At 38.1% G+C, this 22,727-nt stretch overlaps 1 protein-coding gene across 1 annotated transcript; it reads left to right on the forward strand.

Annotated features, from left to right (window-relative positions):
• Positions 1-3,307: 3,307 nt before the first annotated feature.
• Positions 3,308-21,350, forward strand: LOC118099828 (adhesion G protein-coupled receptor F5-like). Its single transcript, XM_047338186.1, has 20 exons — positions 3,308-3,353; positions 3,473-3,640; positions 4,325-4,351; positions 5,015-5,164; positions 5,284-5,451; positions 5,724-5,750; positions 8,226-8,260; positions 10,862-11,074; positions 11,154-11,215; positions 11,665-11,786; positions 11,885-12,097; positions 12,701-12,904; positions 13,007-13,129; positions 13,235-13,416; positions 14,582-14,758; positions 14,881-16,260; positions 16,853-16,894; positions 17,741-17,791; positions 17,901-17,967; positions 18,335-21,350. Exons 1-20 carry the CDS (start codon positions 3,344-3,346, stop codon positions 18,391-18,393), a joined length of 3,480 nt encoding a protein of 1,159 aa, XP_047194142.1. The 5' UTR covers positions 3,308-3,343; the 3' UTR covers positions 18,394-21,350.
• Positions 21,351-22,727: the final 1,377 nt, after the last annotated feature.

Raw genomic sequence — 22,727 nt, forward strand, 5'->3', positions numbered from 1 at the left:
ACATCCCAGTCTCCAGCATATCATTAAATGGCATTGATGTTTTCAGAGAAACTCTGAGAAGGTTCAGCTTCCCCTACATTGTCAATCAGACTTTGAATGTAACAGGAGTTAATATGACCACAGGTGAGAACTCCTGTTTATTTTGTTTCATTACATAAACTGTGTAGCTGATTTAAAGCTGTTTTATCAAACACTGTATCATTTATATTCTGTGACTTGATGTTTTCTTATCTCGATGAAAGTTTGCTATCCAAACTCAACTGGAGCTCTGCAGTGTCAGTGTGAGGATCAGTTTGTCTGGTCATGTGACCAGTGTAAGAACTATGGTGTGTGCGGTAACCTCACCACACACACCTGTGGATGCATAAATGGACTTCCTTCTGACGGAGGGTTGTGTGAACCAATCACAAGTAAGCATTACTGTTAAGTAGCTGTTCTTATAAAAGTGGTGCTCTCAGTAAAAGGACAACAAATAAATATTTACTGTATCTGCCTGGCTGGACTACTGGTGTTGACCAATGACTTTATTTAAAGATGGACAATATGACAGCTTCCAAAAACTGAAGCAAAAGAGGCTTGATCACCACCTGGTGGCTGGCAGCACTATGGTCATAAATCATGCCTAATCCATGTTTGGTTCTGGGGCATGGACCCAACAAAAAAGTTAAAGTTCAGAACCAACGTTTTAGGTAGTTCTTGTCACACTGATGTTTGTTCATGTGCTCATGTTTCCTGTAAGTTAGAATTTAATTATTAATTTTATGCAATGGAAGAAAGCGAGCTAGTTATGACTGCCAGCTGAGACTGACTCGTGATTGGTCAAGAACGTGTATCGATGAGGCCTTTCAACTGTGCGTCCATCCTCCGATAGCTATTCTGGCTCTAAATATGCAAGATGGCAGTGTTGGTATAATGGGAGGAAGTGAAGGAGCATTGTCCATCTTTATATACAGTCTATGGTGTTGATCTATACATGGTTAGAGTTGTGTTGACTTATCTGTTTAACACCATGTCATGTTAAAGTGATGTGATGTTAATCATGAATAAAAGTGCAATGTTTTTTCTGTCAGAAAACTGTGGTGAAGTTATTTAATGACTCATGTTGCTCTGCAGGTATTCCTCCATGTCCACTACCTTATGGTAAGAGAAACATTTTCCTTTGTTTTTATATTCAGAGGATTTTTTAGTACATGGAGACACTTACTGGACAATAAAACTAAAAGAACTTTAATCAAATAGCTGGTTTCGGGACATAGTTGACTGAAATAATCTGTGGTGTGGAGACAGCAGGTTTCTATCATGTTTCCTTGTTAAATTGATACCCCACGTTTAGTTAAAAAAGATTAACACTGTTATACTATTAACATATAACACATTGAAAACATAAGAAGACATTTGATTATACTTAAACTGCTACTAATGTTTATTAAGGTTTCTTAACAGTGATAAATACAACAATACCTCCATCACTTAATTGTAAAGTAAAGGATGTGCGTATTTCTGAAGACTGTTACTGGCACTTTAACATTCAAAAACTCTCGTAGTTTTAGAAACATGAGTCTTTGAATGGTTTAGAAATGTACATGTTTACTTCTAGGTTCATACAACTTACACACTATAGACCATGAACTCTCAACTCAAGCAAAAGAACAAATAGTTTAAATAGTTTGCACAGGATAACATTTTGATCAACATGATCCATGTCATGATGGCTGCACTCACAGCAGTGAAAAGGTATGTATATTGTTGTGTATGGTGGTGACAGACTAATGTGTGATGGGTTTTCTCCTGTTTTCCACCACAGTGGATGCTGATTTGGTCCTTGAGCTGCACATCCCAGTCTCCAGCATATCATCAAATGGCATTGATGTTTTCAGAGAAACTCTGAGAAGGTTCAGCTTCCCCTACATTGTCAATCAGACTTTGAATGTAACAGGAGTTAATATGACCACAGGTGAGAACTCCTGTTTATTTTGTTTCATTACATAAACTGTGTAGCTGATTTAAAGCTGTTTTATCAAACACTGTATCATTTATATTCTGTGACTTGATGTTTTCTTATCTCGATGAAAGTTTGCTATCCAAACTCAACTGGAGCTCTGCAGTGTCAGTGTGAGGATCAGTTTGTCTGGTCATGTGACCAGTGTAAGAACTATGGTGTGTGCGGTAACCTCACCACACACACCTGTGGATGCATAAATGGACTTCCTTCTGACGGAGGGTTGTGTGAACCAATCACAAGTAAGCATTACTGTTAAGTAGCTGTTCTTATAAAAGTGGCTCTAAAAATGCAAGATGGCAGTGTTGGTATAATGGGAGGAAGTGAAGGAGCATTGTCCATCTTTATATACAGTCTATGGTGTTGATCTATACATGGTTAGAGTTGTGTTGACTTATCTGTTTAACACCATGTCATGTTAAAGTGATGTGATGTTAATCATGAATAAAAGTGCAATGTTTTTTCTGTCAGAAAACTGTGGTGAAGTTATTTAATGACTCATGTTGCTCTGCAGGTATTCCTCCATGTCCACTACCTTATGGTAAGAGAAACATTTTCCTTTGTTTTTATGTTCAGAGGATTTTTTAGTACATGGAGACACTTACTGGACAATAAAACTAAAAGAACTTTAATCAAATAGCTGGTTTCGGTACATACTTGACTCAAACAATCTGTGGTGTGGAGACAGCAGGTTTCTATCATGTTTCCTTGTTAAATTGATACCACACGTTTAGTTAAAAAAGATTAACACTGTTATACTATTAACATATAACACATTGAAAACATAAGAAGACATTTGATTATACTTAAACTGCTACTAATGTTTATTAAGGTTTCTTAACAGTGATAAATACAACAATACCTCCATCACTTAATTGTAAAGTAAAGGATGTGCGTATTTCTGAAGACCGTTACTGGCACTTTAACATTCAAAAACTCTCGTAGTTTTAGAAACATGAGTCTTTGAATGGTTTAGAAATGTACATGTTTACTTCTAGGTTCATACAACTTACACACTATAGACCATGAACTCTCAACTCAAGCAAAAGAACAAATAGTTTAAATAGTTTGCACAGTATAACATTTTGATCAACATGATCCATGTCATGATGGCTGCACTCACAGCAGTGAAAAGGGATGTATATTGTTGTGTATGGTGGTGACAGACTAATGTGTGATGGGTTTTCTCCTGTTTTCCACCACAGTGGATGCTGATTTGGTCCTTGAGCTGCACATCCCAGTCTCCAGCATATCATCAAATGGCATTGATGTTTTCAGAGAAACTCTGAGAAGGTTCAGCTTCCCTACATTGTCAATCAGACTTTGAATGTAACAGGAGTTAATATGACCACAGGTGAGAACTCCTGTTTATTTTGTTTCATTACATAAACTGTGTAGCTGATTTAAAGCTGTTTTATCAAACACTGTATCATTTATATTCTGTGACTTGATGTTTTCTTATCTCGATGAAAGTTTGCTATCCAAACTCAACTGGAGCTCTGCAGTGTCAGTGTGAGGATCAGTTTGTCTGGTCATGTGACCAGTGTAAGAACTATGGTGTGTGCGGTAACCTCACCACACACACCTGTGGATGCATAAATGGACTTCCTTCTGACGGAGGGTTGTGTGAACCAATCACAAGTAAGCATTACTGTTCAGTAGCTGTTCTTATAAAAGTGGTGCTCTCAGTAAAAAGGACAACACATAAATATTTACTGTATCTGCCTGGCTGGACTACTGGTGTTGACCAATGACTTTATTTAAAGATGGACAATATGACAGCTTCCAAAACTGAAGCAAAGAGGCTGATCACCACCTGGTGGCTGGCAGCACTATGGTCATAAATCATGCCTAATCCATGTTTGGGTCTGGGCATGGACCAACAAAAGTCAAAGTTCAGAACCAACGTTTTAGGTAGTTCTGTCACACTGATGTTTGTTCATGTGCTCATGTTTCTGTAAGTTTGAATTTAATTATTAATTTTATGCAATGGAAGCGACTAGTTATGACTGCCAGCTGAGACTGACTCGTGATTGGTCAAACGTGTATCGATGAGGCCTTTCAACTGTCGTCCATCCTCGATAGCTATTCTGGCTCTAAATATGCAAGATGGCAGTGTTGGTATAATGGGAGGAAGTGAAGGAGCATTGTCCATCTTTATATACAGTCTATGGTGTTGATCTATACATGGTTAGAGTTGTGTTGACTTATCTGTTTAACACCATGTCATGTTAAAGTGATGTGATGTTAATCATGAATAAAGTGCAATGTTTTTCTGTCAGAAAACTGTGGTGAAGTTATTTAATGACTCATGTTGCTCTGCAGGTATTCCTCCATGTCCACTACCTTATGGTAAGAGAAACATTTTCCTTTGTTTTTATATTCAGAGGATTTTTTAGTACATGGAGACACTTACTGGACAATAAAACTAAAAGAACTTTAATCAAATAGCTGGTTTCGGGACATAGTTGACTGAAATAATCTGTGGTGTGGAGACAGCAGGTTTCTATCATGTTTCCTTGTTAAATTGATACCCACGTTTAGTTAAAAAAGATTAACACTGTTATACTATTAACATATAACACATTGAAAACATAAGAAGACATTTGATTATACTTAAACTGCTACTAATGTTTATTAAGGTTTCTTAACAGTGATAAATACAACAATACCTCCATCACTTAATTGTAAAGTAAAGGATGTGCGTATTTCTGAAGACTGTTACTGGCACTTTAACATTCAAAAACTCTCGTAGTTTTAGAAACATGAGTCTTTGAATGGTTTAGAAATGTACATGTTTACTTCTAGGTTCATACAACTTACACACTATAGACCATGAACTCTCAACTCAAGCAAAAGAACAAATAGTTTAAATAGTTTGCACAGGATAACATTTTGATCAACATGATCCATGTCATGATGGCTGCACTCACAGCAGTGAAAAGGTATGTATATTGTTGTGTATGGTGGTGACAGACTAATGTGTGATGGGTTTTCTCCTGTTTTCCACCACAGTGGATGCTGATTTGGTCCTTGAGCTGCACATCCCAGTCTCCAGCATATCATCAAATGGCATTGATGTTTTCAGAGAAACTCTGAGAAGGTTCAGCTTCCCCTACATTGTCAATCAGACTTTGAATGTAACAGGAGTTAATATGACCACAGGTGAGAACTCCTGTTTATTTTGTTTCATTACATAAACTGTGTAGCTGATTTAAAGCTGTTTTATCAAACACTGTATCATTTATATTCTGTGACTTGATGTTTTCTTATCTCGATGAAAGTTTGCTATCCAAACTCAACTGGAGCTCTGCAGTGTCAGTGTGAGGATCAGTTTGTCTGGTCATGTGACCAGTGTAAGAACTATGGTGTGTGCGGTAACCTCACCACACACACCTGTGGATGCATAAATGGACTTCCTTCTGACGGAGGGTTGTGTGAACCAATCACAAGTAAGCATTACTGTTAAGTAGCTGTTCTTATAAAAGTGGCTCTAAAAATGCAAGATGGCAGTGTTGGTATAATGGGAGGAAGTGAAGGAGCATTGTCCATCTTTATATACAGTCTATGGTGTTGATCTATACATGGTTAGAGTTGTGTTGACTTATCTGTTTAACACCATGTCATGTTAAAGTGATGTGATGTTAATCATGAATAAAAGTGCAATGTTTTTTCTGTCAGAAAACTGTGGTGAAGTTATTTAATGACTCATGTTGCTCTGCAGGTATTCCTCCATGTCCACTACCTTATGGTAAGAGAAACATTTTCCTTTGTTTTTATGTTCAGAGGATTTTTTAGTACATGGAGACACTTACTGGACAATAAAACTAAAAGAACTTTAATCAAATAGCTGGTTTCGTTACATACTTGACAAACAATCTGTTGTGTGGACACAGCAGGTTTCTATCATGTTTCCTTGTTAAATTGATACCACACGTTTAGTTAAAAAAGATTAACAATGTTATACTATTAACATATAACAAATTGAAAACATAAGAAGACATTTGATTATACTTAAACTGCTACTAATGTTTATTAAGGTTTGTTAACAGTGATAAATACAACAATACCTCCATCACTTAATTGTAAAGTAAAGGATGTGCGTATTTCTGAAGACTGTTACTGGCACTTTAACATTCAAAAACTCTCATAGTTTTAGAAACATGAGTCTTTGAATGGTTTAGAAATGTACATGTTTACTTCTAGGTTCATACAACTTACAAACTATAGACCATGAACTCTCAACTCAAGCAAAAGAACAAATAGTTTAAATAGTTTGCACAGGATAACATTTTGATCATGATCCATGTCATGATGGCTCCATTCACAGCAGTGAAAAGGATGTATATTGTTGTGTATGGTGGTGACAGACTAATGTGTGATGGGTTTTCTCCTGTTTTCACCACAGTGGATGCTGATTTAGTCCTTGAGCTGCATCCCAGTCTCAGCCTTATCATTAAAATGGCATTGATGTTTTCAGAGAAACTCTGAAGGTTCAGCTTCCCCTGCATTGTCAATCAGACTGCAGATACAACAGGAGTTAATATGACCACAGGTGAGAACTCCTGTTTATTTTGTTTCATTACATAAACTGCTAGCTGATTTAAAGCTGTTTTATCAATATCATTTATCATTCTGTGACTTGATGTTTTCTTATCTCGATGAAAGTTTATATCCAAACTCAACTGGAGCTCTGCAGTATCAGTCTGAGATCAGTTTGTCTGGTCATGTGACCAGTGTAAGAACTATGGTGTGTGCAGTGAGCCTCACCACACACACCTGTGGATGCATAAATGGACTTCCTTCTGACGGGAGGTTGTGGCAGACCAATCACAGAGTAAGCATTACTGTTCAGTGGCTGTTCTTATAAAAGTGGTGCTCTCAGTAAAAGGACAACACATAAATATTTACTGTCTGCCTGGCTGGACTACTGGTATTTGACCAATGGCTTTATTTAAAGATGGACAATATGACAACTTCCAAAAACTGAAGCAAAAGAGGCTTGATCACCACCTGGTGGCTGTAGCACTATGGTCATAAATCATGCCTAATCCATGTTTGGTTCTGGGGCATGGACCCAACAAAAAAGTCAAAGTTCAGAACCAGCGTTTTAGGTAGTTCTTGTCACGCGATGTTTGTTCATGTGCTCGTGTTTCTAAGTTTGAATTTAATTATTAATTTTATGCAATGGAAAGCAGGCTAGTTATGACTGCCAGCTGAGACTGACTCGTGATTGGTCAGAGCGTGTATCGATGAGGCCTTCAACTGTGCGTCCATCCTCGACGATAGCTATTCTACAGCTCTAAATATGCAAGATGGCAGTGTTGGTATAATGGGAGAAGTGAAGGAGCATTGTCCATCTTTATATACAGTCTATGAGTGTTTGATCTATACATGGTTAGGATTGTGTTGACTTATCTGTTTAACACCATGTCATGTTAAAGTGATGTGATGTGAATCATGAGCAAAAGTGCAATGCTTTCTGTCAAAACTGTGGTGAGTTATTTAATGACTCATGTTGCTCTGCAGGTATTCCCTCCCATGTCCACTACCTTATAGTAAGAGAAACATTTTCCTTTGTTTTTATATTCAGAGGATTTTTTTAGCATTGCTTGGAGACACTTACTGGACAATAAAACTAAAGAACTTTCAATCAAATGGCGGTTTAGAATTACACCAGATTGACTGGGAAATAATCTGTAGTGGAGAAAGCAGGTTTCTATCATATTTCCTTGTTAAATTGATACTCCACGTTTAGTTAAAAAGATTAACACTGTTATGCTATTAACATGTATAACACATTAGAAAACAAGAAGACATTTGATTATACTTAAGCTGCCACTACTAAATGTTTATTAAGGTTTCTTAACAGTGATAAATACAGCAATGCCTCCATCATGGTGTAAAGTAAAGGATGTGTATTTCTGAAGACTATTACTGGCACTTTAACTTCAAAAGCTCTCGTAGTTTTAGAAACATGGAATCTTTGAATGGTTTAGAAATGTACATGTTTACTTCTGAGTTCATAGGAAGAACTCACACACTATAGACCATGAACTCTCAACTCAAGCAAAAGAACAAATAGTTTAAATAGTTTTCAGGACAGCATTTTGATCAACATGATCCATGTCATGATGGCTCCACTCACCTTCAGTGAAAGGTATATATTGTTGTGTATGGTGGTGACAGACTAATGTGATGGGTTTTCTCACTGTTTTCCACACAGTGGATGCTGATTTGGTCCTTGAGCTGCACATCCCAGTCTCAGCATATCATCAAATGGCATTGATGTTTTCAGAGAAACTCACAAGAAAGTTCAGCTTCCCCCTACATTATCAATCAGACTTTGAATACCAACAGGAGTTAATATGACCACAGTGAGAACTCCTGTTTATTTTGTTCATTACATAAACTCTGTAGCTGATTTAAAGCTGTTTTATCAAACACTGTATGTTTTATATTCTGTGACTTGATGTTTCTTATCTAGAGTAATTTGCTATCAAACTCAACTGGAGCTCTACCCAGTGTCAGTGTGAGGATGATTTGTCTGGTCATGTGACCAGTGTAAAGTTTCTGGGTGACCATGCAGTAACCTCACCACACACCTGTGGATGCATAAATGGACTTCCTTCTGACGGAGGGTTGTAGACCAATCACAAGTAAACATTACTGTTAAGTAGCTGTTCTTATAAAAGTGGTGCTCTCAGTAAAAAGGACAACACATAAATATTTACTGTATCTGCCTGGCTGTACTACTGGTGTTGACCAATGACTTTATTTAAAGATGGACAATATGACAGCTTCCAAAAACTGAAGCAAAAGAGGCTTGATCACCACCTGGTGGCTGGCAGCACTATGGTCATAAATCATGCCTAATCCATGTTAGGTTCTGGGGCATGGACCCAACAAAAAAGTCAAAGTTCAGAACAAACATTTCAGGTAGTTCTTGTCACACTGATGTTTGTTCATGTGCTCATATTTCCTGTAAGTTTGAATTTAATCATTAATTTTATGCAATGGAAGAAAGCGAGCTAGTTATGACTGCCAGCTGAGACTGACTCGTGATTGGTCAAGAACGGGTATCGATTAGGCCTTTCAACTGTGCGTCCATCCTCCGATAGCTATTCTGGCTCTAAATATGCAAGATGGCAGTGTTGGTATAATGGGAGGAAGTGAAGGAGCATTGTCCATCTTTATATACAGTCTATGGTGTTGATCTATACATGGTTAGAGTTGTGTTGACTTATCTGTTTCACATCAGGGGTCTGTACTACAAAGTGAGTTCAACATACCCAGGATATCTTCCCTAACCATAACCATCTCTAACTAACCATCACAGTCCCAGTTAAGCAGAGCCTCATATTTCACAACGAGGATCAAACTCTTATACAATAAAAATACGAGGAGAACAAACACATCATCCAGACTAAAAGAAACAGTTACAGCCGCTTAATGCAGGAGGAACAGCTGGTAAAAAAAATCCCTGTTTCTGTGAATGTGTAAATTAAGGAGCCCCATTGTCACTTTGGGGAAAAATATACTACGTGAACACAACATAATGATATTAATAACTCGGAGCACCGAGATATGAATCTGTTCTTTACTAACAAGACCTGTGGAACTGAACAGATGAAGCCTCTTGGATTAGTGATGAAATGCTTAATTTAATCACATGATGTAGCCTCTCCAATGAGCTTTAGATTGACAGACACTGTCTTCACCGACTCTGAGGACACACTGTGGTGGATACATTTGCAATTACTAGTCGAAAAAAACATATGGACCTATTTTCAGGAACGTGACTGTACGCATTTGATATCTAAGTGACAGGATGCATCTGGTGCATCTGGAAACAGGGAGAGATTTAGATGTACTGGGTGTGTTAGTGGCAGGTATTGTCTTAACCAACCATTTGGTTAAGTAAACTTCCCTTATCCTCCCCTTTAAGTTAAGTGGGCACCGTGCAACAGTAGTCTCAGTTTGGTGAGGGCTGACTGCACGAGTGTCTGAGAGAGAGAGAGAGAGAGAGAGAGAGAGGGGAGGGAGGCTGTCACAAGGTAAATCTGTAATCTATCTATCCCCCATTCCAAATACATATTTCATTTCGTAGGATACACGTACTTCAAGAGAGGAATAAAAGTATAAGACTATTTCTGATTATCCCGCCGCTAACACACCAAGTACATCAGTAACTCCCACAAGTAAAGAAACGTTGATCAATGCAGACAGTCTGTGTTACTGTGAGCACATTGTTCATATACGTGTCAGGTTGGTAATGTTCGGCTCCAGCAGCTGAGAAAGGTTTATCATTCCCTCTGATGAGGATTTATATCTTTCATAAAGACCGTCATCCGAGTCGGTAAAAGGATTTTGTTGGTCTCTGAAGACCATTGTCCTCTTCAGAGACTAACAATCCATACAGAGCCCCACAGGATCCTCGAAGAACAGTGATGTCACGTTTTACTTCTTGATATGATATCTCCAACTTAACCTGATCCGGAACAGGTTAGCTGTTCATCATAAGTTACCATGGTGATTTACCCCAATAAGAAGTGAACGTGCTTCGTAGGACCTGAAACCCCGAATTTACCCTGAAGTTACCTTGATAAGCACAAATCCGGCTTCGTAGTACAAGGCCCATGTCATGTTAAGGTGATCTGATGTTAATCATAATTAAAAGTATATTATTTTTTGTGTCAGAAAACTGTGGTGAAGTTATTTAATGTCTCATGTTGCTCTGCAGGTATCGCTGCATGTCCAACCCCAACCCCAATCACAACCCCAACCACAACCACAACCCCAACCACAACCACAACCCCAACCACAACCACAACCCCAACCACAACCACAACCACAACCACAACCACAACCACAACCCCAACCCCAACCCCAACCACAACCCCAACCCCAACCCCAACCACAACCACAACCACAACACCAACACCAACACCAACCACAACCCCAACCCCAACCCCAACATCTGGTGTGAGAAAGTTGTCGTTTGCCATGAACCTGGACTACAAACCTGCCTACAACAACCCCAGCAATCCAGTTTATCAAGATGTTAATGCCACTGTAAGTCATTGTTTTCATTAAGTGTTGTTAATATATTGTAGAATTATTATCAAGCAGACTTTGTCACTGTTTCAAACAGATTCAAAAGCAAAGTAGGGAGCACATCCCAACCTTAAAATCAGCTACGTTAACAGGATTCAGGTAAGTCACATCTTAATTTGAGAAGAATACATTTCAGCTCCTTGACCAAAAGATAATTTTGATTGTTCACTTTCATTCTCACTCTACGCTCAAATCGCCTGTTCTTGCACTGTGTGACTTTGGTGAGATGGTAGACATCTCTAGTGAGCTGTCCCTAGCTGTCGTCAATTGCTGCAAATGCAGACTATAGATCAGTAAGAAAGGCTCAAACACTCAGAATCAAAATAATAATCACCACTTGAGGCTGCTGTAGCTCAGTAAAATTTGCAATGTGCTGCGAGATGACAGGTATGTTGTGCATTTATATCCTCTAAGAAACAAAGCAAAAGGATTTTTGAAGGATTTTTTTTCTTTGTTTTCCAAGCAACACAGACATGTTTCATGTGACAAAATGACAGCCGTACTGTTTTTAATTTGGATTTTCTTTGGAATTAAATTCTATATTACAGGAGTGGAAGCACCGTCGTGGATTACAGCATCACAGCAACTGCATTTGAAGAAAGCCAAATCGAAGCATTAAAACTTGGGATATTTACAAAACTGGCAGAAAGCTATCGTATGATATTTGACAGTAAGTCGGTTTCTGGTAGACATAAAATATTATCTTTTTTGTAACAATGTGTACAGATGACTGTATATTAACTGCCTGGTCTTCCTTTTTTTTTCAAGGCCCAACATCCATAACGTTTGCTCCCCCTTTTTTGGGAAGTCGTGTGATTTTGAATTGTGGTCCAATACCAACTTATCTCAATTTCAATGGCAGCTGGACCGCAGAGTGGAGACGTGACGGCGAGTTAATACTTGAAGATAGTCTACACAGTTTAGGGAAAAACAGGGAAAGTGGAAATTTAACAGTGACAAGATTTTATCGCACTGACAATGGTAAGACATAGATCCATTGTTGCAGTAAATAGATGATTTGAATGTCTTCTCATCACGTCTTGTTTTCAAACCGTTCACATTTGCAATTCAAGTGGCGTCTAGAAGTTCTCCTTGTGCTCTGACCTACTGTAAACAATTGCATAACTCTGATTGGCTGTATGGCAATTGTAACCATCTGCCGTTTAGCCTGACACACCAATGCCCAAAAACATGTCATCTGGTCATGGTCAGGGTTGGGTCAGATTACTTTGAAATGTCATTGTCAATGTTTGTATTTGTGTTTGTGTTTTCAGTTACTTAACACAAATTACATGGTAATTTATGTTATTAGTAATGTAATCCATCGTGAGACAAAAAGTGTCTGAATATTTGGGCATTACGTTAAAAGATATATTTTGGTTTCCAATTTATCTTCAAAAATGTACATGACATGTCATTTATAGAACAGACAGGTATGCTGTATGTTACCATATGTTAATGCTAAATTAAGCCTGCTTGCTTTGTTGCCTTGTCACTGGATGGGACTGTTATCCAATATCTCAATATCTTTGAGTATTATTTTGGCAAAAGTGGTTTTCCATTGATTCAACCTTCTATTTTCAGGAAACTACGAATGTAGGCTGGAAGAAAGACACCTCTTCAGACAGAAATCCGACACATCTTTCTCTTATAAGGACACACCCTTAGTCCGAGTATCACCAGTGAAACAAAGGGTCAAGTGTGAGGTGGGAAAGAGTGTGTCACTGACGTGCTCTGTCAACAGCCCCTACGAGGTTGAGTTTAAAGATGTAGATGGATCCGATAAAGGTAAGCCGCCAACAAACCCAAAAGGAGTTCATTTACATATTGATGTTCTAAGACGGTCATTTTCGATGATGTGTGAGTGTTTTCCTTAATGTTAATACACAGGTGGTGAAATCACTCATATACATGAAATTGAGGAGTGTCCAACCTCGATGGAGAAGTTCACTTGTCAATTGGTAAACTCATCTGAATTTAAAAATGAAATAAGACTGGAGTTCACCACGGGGGGTAAGTGTTACTCCAGTTTTTAGAAGCATATTTAATACAGGTTTAGGCCAATGTTTTTCCTGTGGTTACAAGTAGTGACGTGAAAACCCACTTGTTTCTCTCTAGCCTTCTTATGTGTCGATGAAAGTGAGTTTGGCATTGGAAATCTTGGTGACCGGGCTGAAGGTGCTTGTGATTCAACTGAGGTGGGGAAAAGGATAGCAGAGTGTCAGGGAAATGGAACCTGGAAAGTTGTAGAAGAACAATGCATCCTAAAGGAAATTCAGGAGCTGCTTGACCAGTCTGAGGTAATCTAGCTCTCTTACTTATTCCGGGTTCATGTACTCCCTCTCTCCACGGCTAACACACCCACAACAAGAGCTGGAGAATTCAATTTTGTCAATTGGTTGGAGGATTTTGATAGACATTGTTGCACAAAATAATCCAAGTGTAATTGCAGGAATTTGAGGGAGGGCAAAATCGGAACTTAAACCAATAAGTCCTGCTCTTAAACTAAAGACCACTCTTGAATAAAAATAGGCATACTGAATAGTGTCATAGTGTCCTCCCTCACAAACACCCAAATGTCTTTATTATTTGAAGTTTGAGGACATTCACTGAACTAGCTTCTCTGATATCTAGCGGCAGTGTGTTCCACAAATTTGGAGCATTATTTACAAAAGCTGAATCTTTGATTTTCTTGTTGCTGTTGTTGAGAACTGCTGATAGATTTGCTGCAGATGATCTCAGAGTTATAGAGGAGACATCGTCAACTAGAGTGTCAGCTATGTAACTCGGTCCGAGCCCATTCAGAGCCTTGTATGTAAGGAGGAGAACCTTAAAGTCAATCCTGTGTGTTACAGGTAACCAGTGCAGAGCAGCTAGAACTTCACTAATGTGTTATCTCCTCTTGGAGCTACAGAGTTCTAAATTAGTCTCTAATGTTTTCTTTGGGAGGCCCCTGAAAAGTGCATTACAGTAATCCAGTCAACAAGAAATGAAGACATAAATCCGCTTCTCAGCATCTATCTGATTTACAAATGAAAAGACCTTGAAACTAAGATATCACCTAGACTTGTCACCTCTGATATTAGAATTTAACAAACTTGAACTTGGTTTACTTATTTTACTCACAGGTTGAATGAAAAAAGGTGAACTTCTTTTCCATAATGGCACCTTTAGGTTTTTCTCCCCTGCTCCGTGGAGAGAATTGCCCACGAATGAAGCTCACTTTAATTCCACAGTTCATACTGTATACCTCCCAATCATGACATTTTTAGCTTCACTTCTGTATTGTGTCACACTGTGCCACCTGACAGCAATAAACAACACTGCAGAAACTGAGTTGGTCATACCCACATGCCCTTGAGTCAGGTTAATGGATAAAAGCTTATACCCAATTATCAGTAAATAAAAATTGTATACATACAGCACTGACTTTAATTTGAACCCTTTTTCTTTTTCATCTCACAGTTCCTGACTAATAATTCACTGGCAGCATTCCTGAAACAACTCAGAAATGTCACTCTCCGGTTCAAAGAGAAGGTGGTTGAATCATCGCCCAACATTAATGCCATCGTTGAAATATTCGATAATGTAGCAGACACTACATCATCTTTAAATATCTTGATAACTGAAACTGAAATGAAGGTATGTGAAGCGGTCTGCTGCAGAGATATACTCTACACATGACCTAAACAATACATGTATGCAAAATATATACTGTATTTTTACATCACCTAATGTCCACTTACCTTTCAATTCTCTCCTAGGATATCCTATTCACTGCAGATGTCCTCACTGCAGATGAGTCAAGGCAACAATGGGACTTTCTAAACACCAAATCCACTGTAAAGAGCTCAGTAGCAAAACGTAACGTCCGCAAAGCTAATACTGCCAGCTCATTATTTTTGCAGTCTCTTGAGACTATAACAAATAACATTAACAGTAACTCTTTTGAGATTGTTACACCTTCTATTCTCTTGAACAAAACCACATTCACAGACAACTTCAGTGGTGACTTTAATTCTTCAGTGGAGATAGACATACCAGAGGCTAATGGAGGAAATAAGTCGATCACTGTGATAACATTTTCCTCAATGGATAACGTGCTCCCAGCAAGAGACGAAGTCAATTCAACCCTCAATGTCATCAATGGGAAGGTCGTGCTTGTCCAGTCCGTTGGCACCGTCAATAATATTTCCTTTGCCTTTGATATCATCAACAATACTCTGGGGAACCCACAGTGTGTTTTCTGGAACTTCAGCCTCTTCGATGGCCTGGGAGGATGGGACGACGAGGGCTGCAATTTGACATTCAACGTTAACAACACCGTCACCTGCACATGCAACCATCTGACCTCCTTCTCCATCCTTATGTCGCCCTCTGTTCCTGATTTCCCTCTGTTGGATTATATAACCTATATTGGAGTTGGCATATCCATGGCCTCCTTGGTTATATGCCTCATCATTGAAGCTGTCATATGGAGAAAAATTCGAAAGAGCACCACCTCCTACTTGCGTCATGTGTCCATTGTTAACATTGCTTTGTCCCTCCTGATTGCAAACATTTGGTTTATTATTGCAGCAGCCATCTCAGATGCAGAGGTGAAAAACCAACCAGCATGCACTGCGGCCACCTTTTTCATCCATTTTTTCTACCTAGCCCTGTTTTTCTGGATGTTAGCCTCAGCTCTGCTTTTGCTCTACCGCACAGTCAGTGTGTTTGGTGGGGATTTGTCAAAGCGTTCTTTGTTGGCTATCGGATTCTGTTTAGGCTATGGGGCACCCCTCATCATTGCAATCATAACCATAGCTGTAACTGCACCCGCAAACACCTACATCAGAGAAACTGGGGTCTGCTGGCTCAACTGGAATCAGTCCATGGCTCTACTGGCATTTGTGATCCCTGCACTGATTATAGTGGTAATAAACCTGGGCATCCTGTTTGTGGTGTTGTACAAAATGTTGAGGAGAAGGGCAGTGGTAGATGCTGCACAGGCCGCAGAGAGGAACGCTCTTGTGGTTATCGCTCGGACTTTGGCCTTCCTCACACCATTTTTTGGATTAACTTGGGGTCTGGGAGTTGGAACTATGACTGACCCACACAATATAGGAATCCATGTTGCATTTGCATTCTTCAATTCACTGCAGGTAAAATCATAGTGTTTGCTAATACTCTTATGGTGTGTTCACTCCGAAACAAGGCACAAATTTTTGCGACGTCCTAAACGTGCTGAGGGATAATTTCTGTTTAATCCAGATTTAATCAACACAAAGGGGGAGTATTAGCCTGTTCTATTAGGGGAGAGAGGATGACTACTATCTGAAGCGTTGCAGTGTTGGACATTTGTTGAAATGCCGGGGAAATCAGTGCCGTTGTGTGTGGGTCCATTAGCCCACCCGGTACAGCACACAGCTCGGGGACTGTCACCGCCTCCTACTGGAGCTTTCCAGCACTCCCTGAGGCTGAGCAGTGACTGCTCTGATCACTCTCTAGCTTAGGTCAGTGCCAGGACTGAGTCCGCTAATAGGATGACGCGACATCGTGTCTCACGAATTTGACGCCTGAGTTCAAATATTTCAACTCGAACGTAAAGGGCTCCAAATGTGCGTCTAGATGCATCTCTGAGTTTTAATGAAATTCATTCAATTTGTGCCGCGTTTTTTGTGAACACACCATTTCAGTTATTTTACGGCTTCTTAATCATGCTCTTACCTGATACCACTTTTTGTCTTTATGAAGGGTTTCTTCATATTGTTGTTTGGAACACTGTTGGACAAAAAGGTAAGTTTGACATAAAAATCTAAGTTTGGATAATTGAAGGCAAAATCCATTCTGAAATACAATCAACATTTTAACATCTTTAACATTGAATTCCTAAGGTTTAATATATGAATATAATGCAGTATCTAAAATTTAGTGACAATAAGTAATGAAACTAATTCTCAGATATTGCTAGAGCAGCCGTTGTAATTTTACAGATAAAGACATTTTCTGGTTTTAATCTCTTTGGTAAAGTTAGGGTGCATTTAAAAAGAAAACACAAGGAGCTTGCCAGTAGCCTTGGTTTTTAGAGAGGATATACAAAACGACAGCAATAATTGATCTTCTGTCCGTACAATTAGAGGAAAACAATGAAACTAATCAGTGCTAAATTGTAGATTGTTAATTGGCTAACAGATTATTTGCTTTTTGATTATGCATTTTTCTGCCAAACTAATAAAAACTGCCACAATATTTAACTATTTCATTAGCTTATATCAAACTTCCACATTTTAGTCAAGTTTGTCTGTTATTAAAATGAACTTTGAATTTTCTGAAACAATCATACTTGCTCTTGTAGTTTCCCAGGACAGGTTGTAGATTGTCCTGCAGAATTGGGCTCATTTTGATGTCTTGCTGTGGTTGGAATATTTGGTCCTCTGGTAGACCTATTGGGCATGAAAGATAACTAAATAATATCCAGTGACCAAAGTGGGCTGGAGTGGACCGCCCCTCGTACCCAACACAAAATAAATCTGCTCAGCAGGTCATTAATATGGACCAATGGAATTCAAGTTAGCTGAATTTGGCCATTAATGACCTTTTAAAAAAGTTGTATGTGCTTATTTTTGAGGATTATCTGTTCAGGTGCGGACAGAAATAGCATTGATGTCACAGACATCCAGAAGTGGGACACAGGTAAGAACATGCTTCTAAATCACATTGATTTGTTTTTTGTTTGGGAGAATCAGGGTTTGTTTTTTAAATATTGTGGTGAATCAAGTATAATCTTATATTCTTATTTTAGAGCACCAGCGGTGGAACGTCATCATCAAACGGACTGGGCATTTTCCGCAACTGGAGAAGAGGAAGAGGTAAAGCAACAGTTTAGACAGAAAGACAGATGCTTTCAAAACACTGGTTTAGTTGTTTTATTACCCAGGTTGTGGTGTTCAGTCAGTCCAGTACTTTGGTCTAAACCAGGAATTATCGAACCTTACCTAGGGAGCATTTTTTTCCCAGAAAGAAAAGGAAAATATCTGTCCGGAGCACAAAAAATATTTGATGCTGAAACAATACATGAGCATAGACGTCAACATGTTAACATGACAACATAATGTGAGCATTTTAGCATGCTGACCTCACCAAAGCTCAAATCACCACTGCGAGAAATGCTCTTTGAAATCCATCCTATTTTGTAACCGCAAACCTAATTGTGTTGTTTTGTGAATGTTTTTCCAGATGGTTACAACGTGTCATCTAATGAATCGGGTGCATCGCACTCCTTCATCAACACGTGATGATCGGCTTTGGAAAACCAACTATTACACAATTTTCTTTTCTTCATTGCAGCGACAAACAAGGAAAGATGATCAAATGTTTATTTAAATCATAATTTGAAGATTTTTATTTAGTCAAAGCATTGCTCACAACAACACTGATGCAATTAGCATAAACGATTTATTTAGTATTACATACTTTTTGTTAATGTAAAATATAAATGGTATTGTATGAATGATTTGATCGTATGAATGATCATGTTTTTCTTTTCTTTTGTTATTTAATATATTTTGTCTTGTTTACACAGTCACATTATGTGAACTGGTCAGGTCCCCATTGAATGTAGTGATTTACATTCTATGGTGAAGACACACATCAAGGTTTGTGTAAGATTAGGATTTGGCAAGTAGTGGTAATGGTACAGGGTTAGATTAAGTAACTAAGAAATTAAGTCAATGACATCAGAACTCTTCAAGACATGGCTGTGTGTGTGTGTGTGTGTGTGTGTGTGTGTGTGCGTGCGTGCGTGTGTGTGTGTGTGTGTGTAATAGACAATCAAATGTCCACAAAGTAGATGCAAAATGGTTTGTTATGGTTTGCCAATCAAATCAGTTACACAAGGCAAAATTGTGTTACACAGATCAGTGAACTTGTTTACTTAAGGGGTGGCAAGTTGTCTTAGTATCAGGTAAATGGAGCACCAGGAATCACTCACAGGTTAGGGTTGATAATTTTGGTGTGTGTGTGTGTGTGTGTGTGTGTGTGTGTGTGTGTGTGTGTGTGTGTGTGTGTGTGTGTGTGTGTGTGTGTGTGTGTGTGTGTGTGTGTGTGTGTGTGTGTGTGTGTGTGACATACACAACAAATGCTACTTGATATTCAGTGTGGTTTTTTTGCAGTCGTCCACTGCAACATAAAACTGAAAAAGTCGCAAGATCACAGTTTTAGAGGGTAGTAGTGGGTGACATGGTGACGAACAAATGATACAGAAATGTTCAACTTTATCAAAGCTCCATCAATCCTGTTCTTTCAATTGTATTTCAGGAACTTGAATTCTTAGTACTGAAATTGCAGAAGTAAACATTTCAGTTATTTTGCCTTTATTGTTTTTGCCTGGGAGTGAAAAACAAAGCAGCACAGTGGAAGTAACAAAGAAGCCCATTGAGAGTCACTTCATTTATGTAAAGTAAGTCTCCTGCAGAACCACAGGCAACAATGACTGGCACAGAGTATAAAAGTCACACTACCCGTGTTTTTATATAATGCATTTGACAGTGTAATAAGTAATATTTGTATGCCTCCACGTCATTATGGGGCTGTTTGCCGTCTCCCATTCTTATGATATCTCCAGAATCCTTAAGGAAATTTCTTTAAAGTTGGTATAAATATTCACTTGGACTCGAGGATGAATTGATTCAATTTTGGTCAAAGATCAAGGTGACAGTGACACAGTCACAAAGCATATTTATTTGCCTTATGAAAGCAATATCTCCAGAATGAATTAACTTGTTTTTGTAGCCAAAAGTGAAGGTGGCCTTGCATAGTATTTTATTGTTTTCCCTAAAGTGATATCTCAAGATCAGCAAACATTCACTTTGATTCAAAGATGAGGTGATAAGATCTTTTCATGTTCGAAGGTCAACTTTGTTGTGAATACGATATATCAGGCATGCCCAAAGGGAATTTCATTACATCTGGCAAAAACATTCACTTGGACTGAAGGATTACTTGGTTAAAATTTGGTGGTCAAAGGTCAGTGTCACGGTGGGTTCTCGAAGCATGTTTTTGCCATCTTGAATGTGATATCTCAAGGCCCCCATGAGGAAATTTCTTCTACACTTGACCAGTTGTCACTTAGACTCAAAGATGAACTGATTAGATATCAGTGGACAAAGGTCACGGTGACCTTATATGGATGGAAGTGAATGAAGAAAAGATCTATGTTGACTTAAATTGTTGTCAGAGGCATACAACCGCAGTGCCTTATTTTTTATATTTAAAATTGTTTTTCTAATAGAGCTTATGTGTAGCTTAAATAAATGATGTGTTTGTCAGTAAAGAAAAGTTCTGTGTAATTAGAATTAAACCGTTTAAAACCCCATCTAACCTTCTGTGTCAGTCCGGCACATTCTTTTGCACTCTGGTATATTACATGTCTCTGGTTTTAGCATGTGATTGTGATTTGTGGATTTGTAGTTTTTGAGAATATATTAGTAAATTACTTCCTTCAATAACTACCTAAACTATTCAAGTCAATAGCAATATATAGTCAACGATTTAATAAATTATTCCTCATTATATACCCTATGCTGTTCCTTCATACTCCCATATATAAACTACTATGTGGACGAGTGGGAAAATACTTAATAGACAATCTTCTCTTTTCAAAGAAGACAACAACAACAAAACCAAGCCACACTTTATAAAACTAAAACATAAGATTAAAGACTTCATTGACTTCAAAACCAGTCAAATCATGAATGAAGCAAAACACAAAGAAGTGATTACCCAGTGGTATCCAGCTGCAGTTTCAAATGAAAGACAAAAATTTAGAAGAATTTATATGTTAAAGAAACAATCAGTGAGGACAAATACTTAAAATCATTGTATTGCAACCAAGGGTGTTACTCTATGGAACGGCTGTGATGGCAATATGAAAACATGTCCGACATTTTATAAATTTGAATTTAATTGTGATGGGGAAGTAGCACAGTAAGACAGAATAGGATATGTAAATAACTTTATTTGCTTAAATTTTGTTTATCTGCCCTCGCTGTGTCATGCATGTTTATTTTTACTGATTGAGTTTGAGCTGTCTATGAGGAAAGTGGGAATACTGTGGCATTTCACAAAATGTTTTCACTAAATATGAAAAAAGGGGGTAGCACTCCATAAGTATGCACTTCCAGTGCCTTTTTTTCTTACTTACACATATGTTTTATGTTGTAAGATGTTCAAAATAAACAAAAACCTAACCTAATGAGCCTGTGGAGTCATGTGCAAAGCCTGTTATTGTCATTTTTCCCAACAGGGTTAACAATGAAGAGCAACAATTACACATAGGAATTGTTACTGTGCTCAGAATGCAACTATTATCTATTATTTTAGGTATAAGCCTGTTACAGTAGTCAGTCTTGAAATTTAACTTCTTCATGGGGGCTGCTTTAAAATGTCTAAAGAGTTTTTTTCATATGAAAGTCATGACTGTTCTATTGAACAGTTTACAGTGGGAATAAAATAGTAAAACACTTACAGACACAACTGACTGTAGCAGAGGCCAAAGCAAGGATCATTACATCATCTTTGTGTCTCTGCAAATACACAACATGTGTTCGTTTGCTAAAGTAAAGAAAGAAAACATGTTCAGTTTCTATACTCAGCTCTCCATACACTGGATCCTCTGTGTTGCATGGCTAAAATGAGAAGAGAAGTCATGAGAAATTTTCTTTGTTACACAGTTTTGTGGTCAGAGATTAATACATTTTTCACAACATTGTACTTAAGTTGCTGCAACAACCCCACCCTGTTCAGTACTTTCTGTATGTCCTGTCATGAACAGTGGTGAGTATACAAATCTTTTGCTAAACTAAAAATAGCAAGACCACAATTTAAATTGCATTATTCTGAGTAAAAGCATATACAGACGCAGCGGCTCGCCTCTCTTCTCTTCTGGCTTTCTGTTTTTGTGGAACGCACATAACAAACACATCAAGCACTGTGACACACATCATGGATTGAAAATAACACACAATGCACAGCCCACACAGGGACTGCAACTTAAAAAACAAATAATGCTTGTACTATTTGTAAATATGCCTTATTCTATCTTCTGTATAAAGTTATTTGCTGCTATTTTTCATGCTTATATTTCTCTATGTTTGTACACTATAGATTTGTGAGAGAAGCCTTATACAATTTTATTTGTCCTGAGTATAATGACAATAAAGATTTTTGAATTTGAATCTTTGTAAAGTATAACTTTACATGAAATCTAATTTCTCAGGTGAAGTTCGTGTAGCTCTAAATTGTATTCAAGTACAGTACAAATATTTAGTTACTTTACACCACTGATCATACAGTACATTAAGACTCACTCCCTTTCACATTTTACAACCCCAACTCAGAAAACATTGGGATGTTGATAAAAAAAGAAAGCAGTGATTTCTAAATTTAATTTGACTTGTATTGCATAGCAGACAGTATGAACATAAGATAAGATAACTTCATTTTATTTGTAAATATATATCCATTCCTGCCATTCAGGCCTGCAACACATTCCCATAAAAGTTGGGACAAGGGCAATTTAGGGCAAGTAACGAGGTAGAATGATTAAAAAATGAAGTGATTTGAAATAGGT

The sequence above is a fragment of the Hippoglossus stenolepis genome, chromosome 20, assembly GCF_022539355.2.
Source record: "Hippoglossus stenolepis isolate QCI-W04-F060 chromosome 20, HSTE1.2, whole genome shotgun sequence".
Lineage (NCBI taxonomy): Eukaryota > Metazoa > Chordata > Actinopteri > Pleuronectiformes > Pleuronectidae > Hippoglossus > Hippoglossus stenolepis.

What these genes read in the sequence shown, in the direction of transcription:
- LOC118099828 (XM_047338186.1), top strand. An exon ending in TCCATGTCCACTACCTTATG is followed by an intron (nt 5,751 to 8,225) that starts GTAAGAGAAACA and finishes TTTTCCACACAG; the next exon opens with TGGATGCTGATTTGGTCCTT. An exon ending in TAACTGAAACTGAAATGAAG is followed by an intron (nt 14,759 to 14,880) that starts GTATGTGAAGCG and finishes ATTCTCTCCTAG; the next exon opens with GATATCCTATTCACTGCAGA.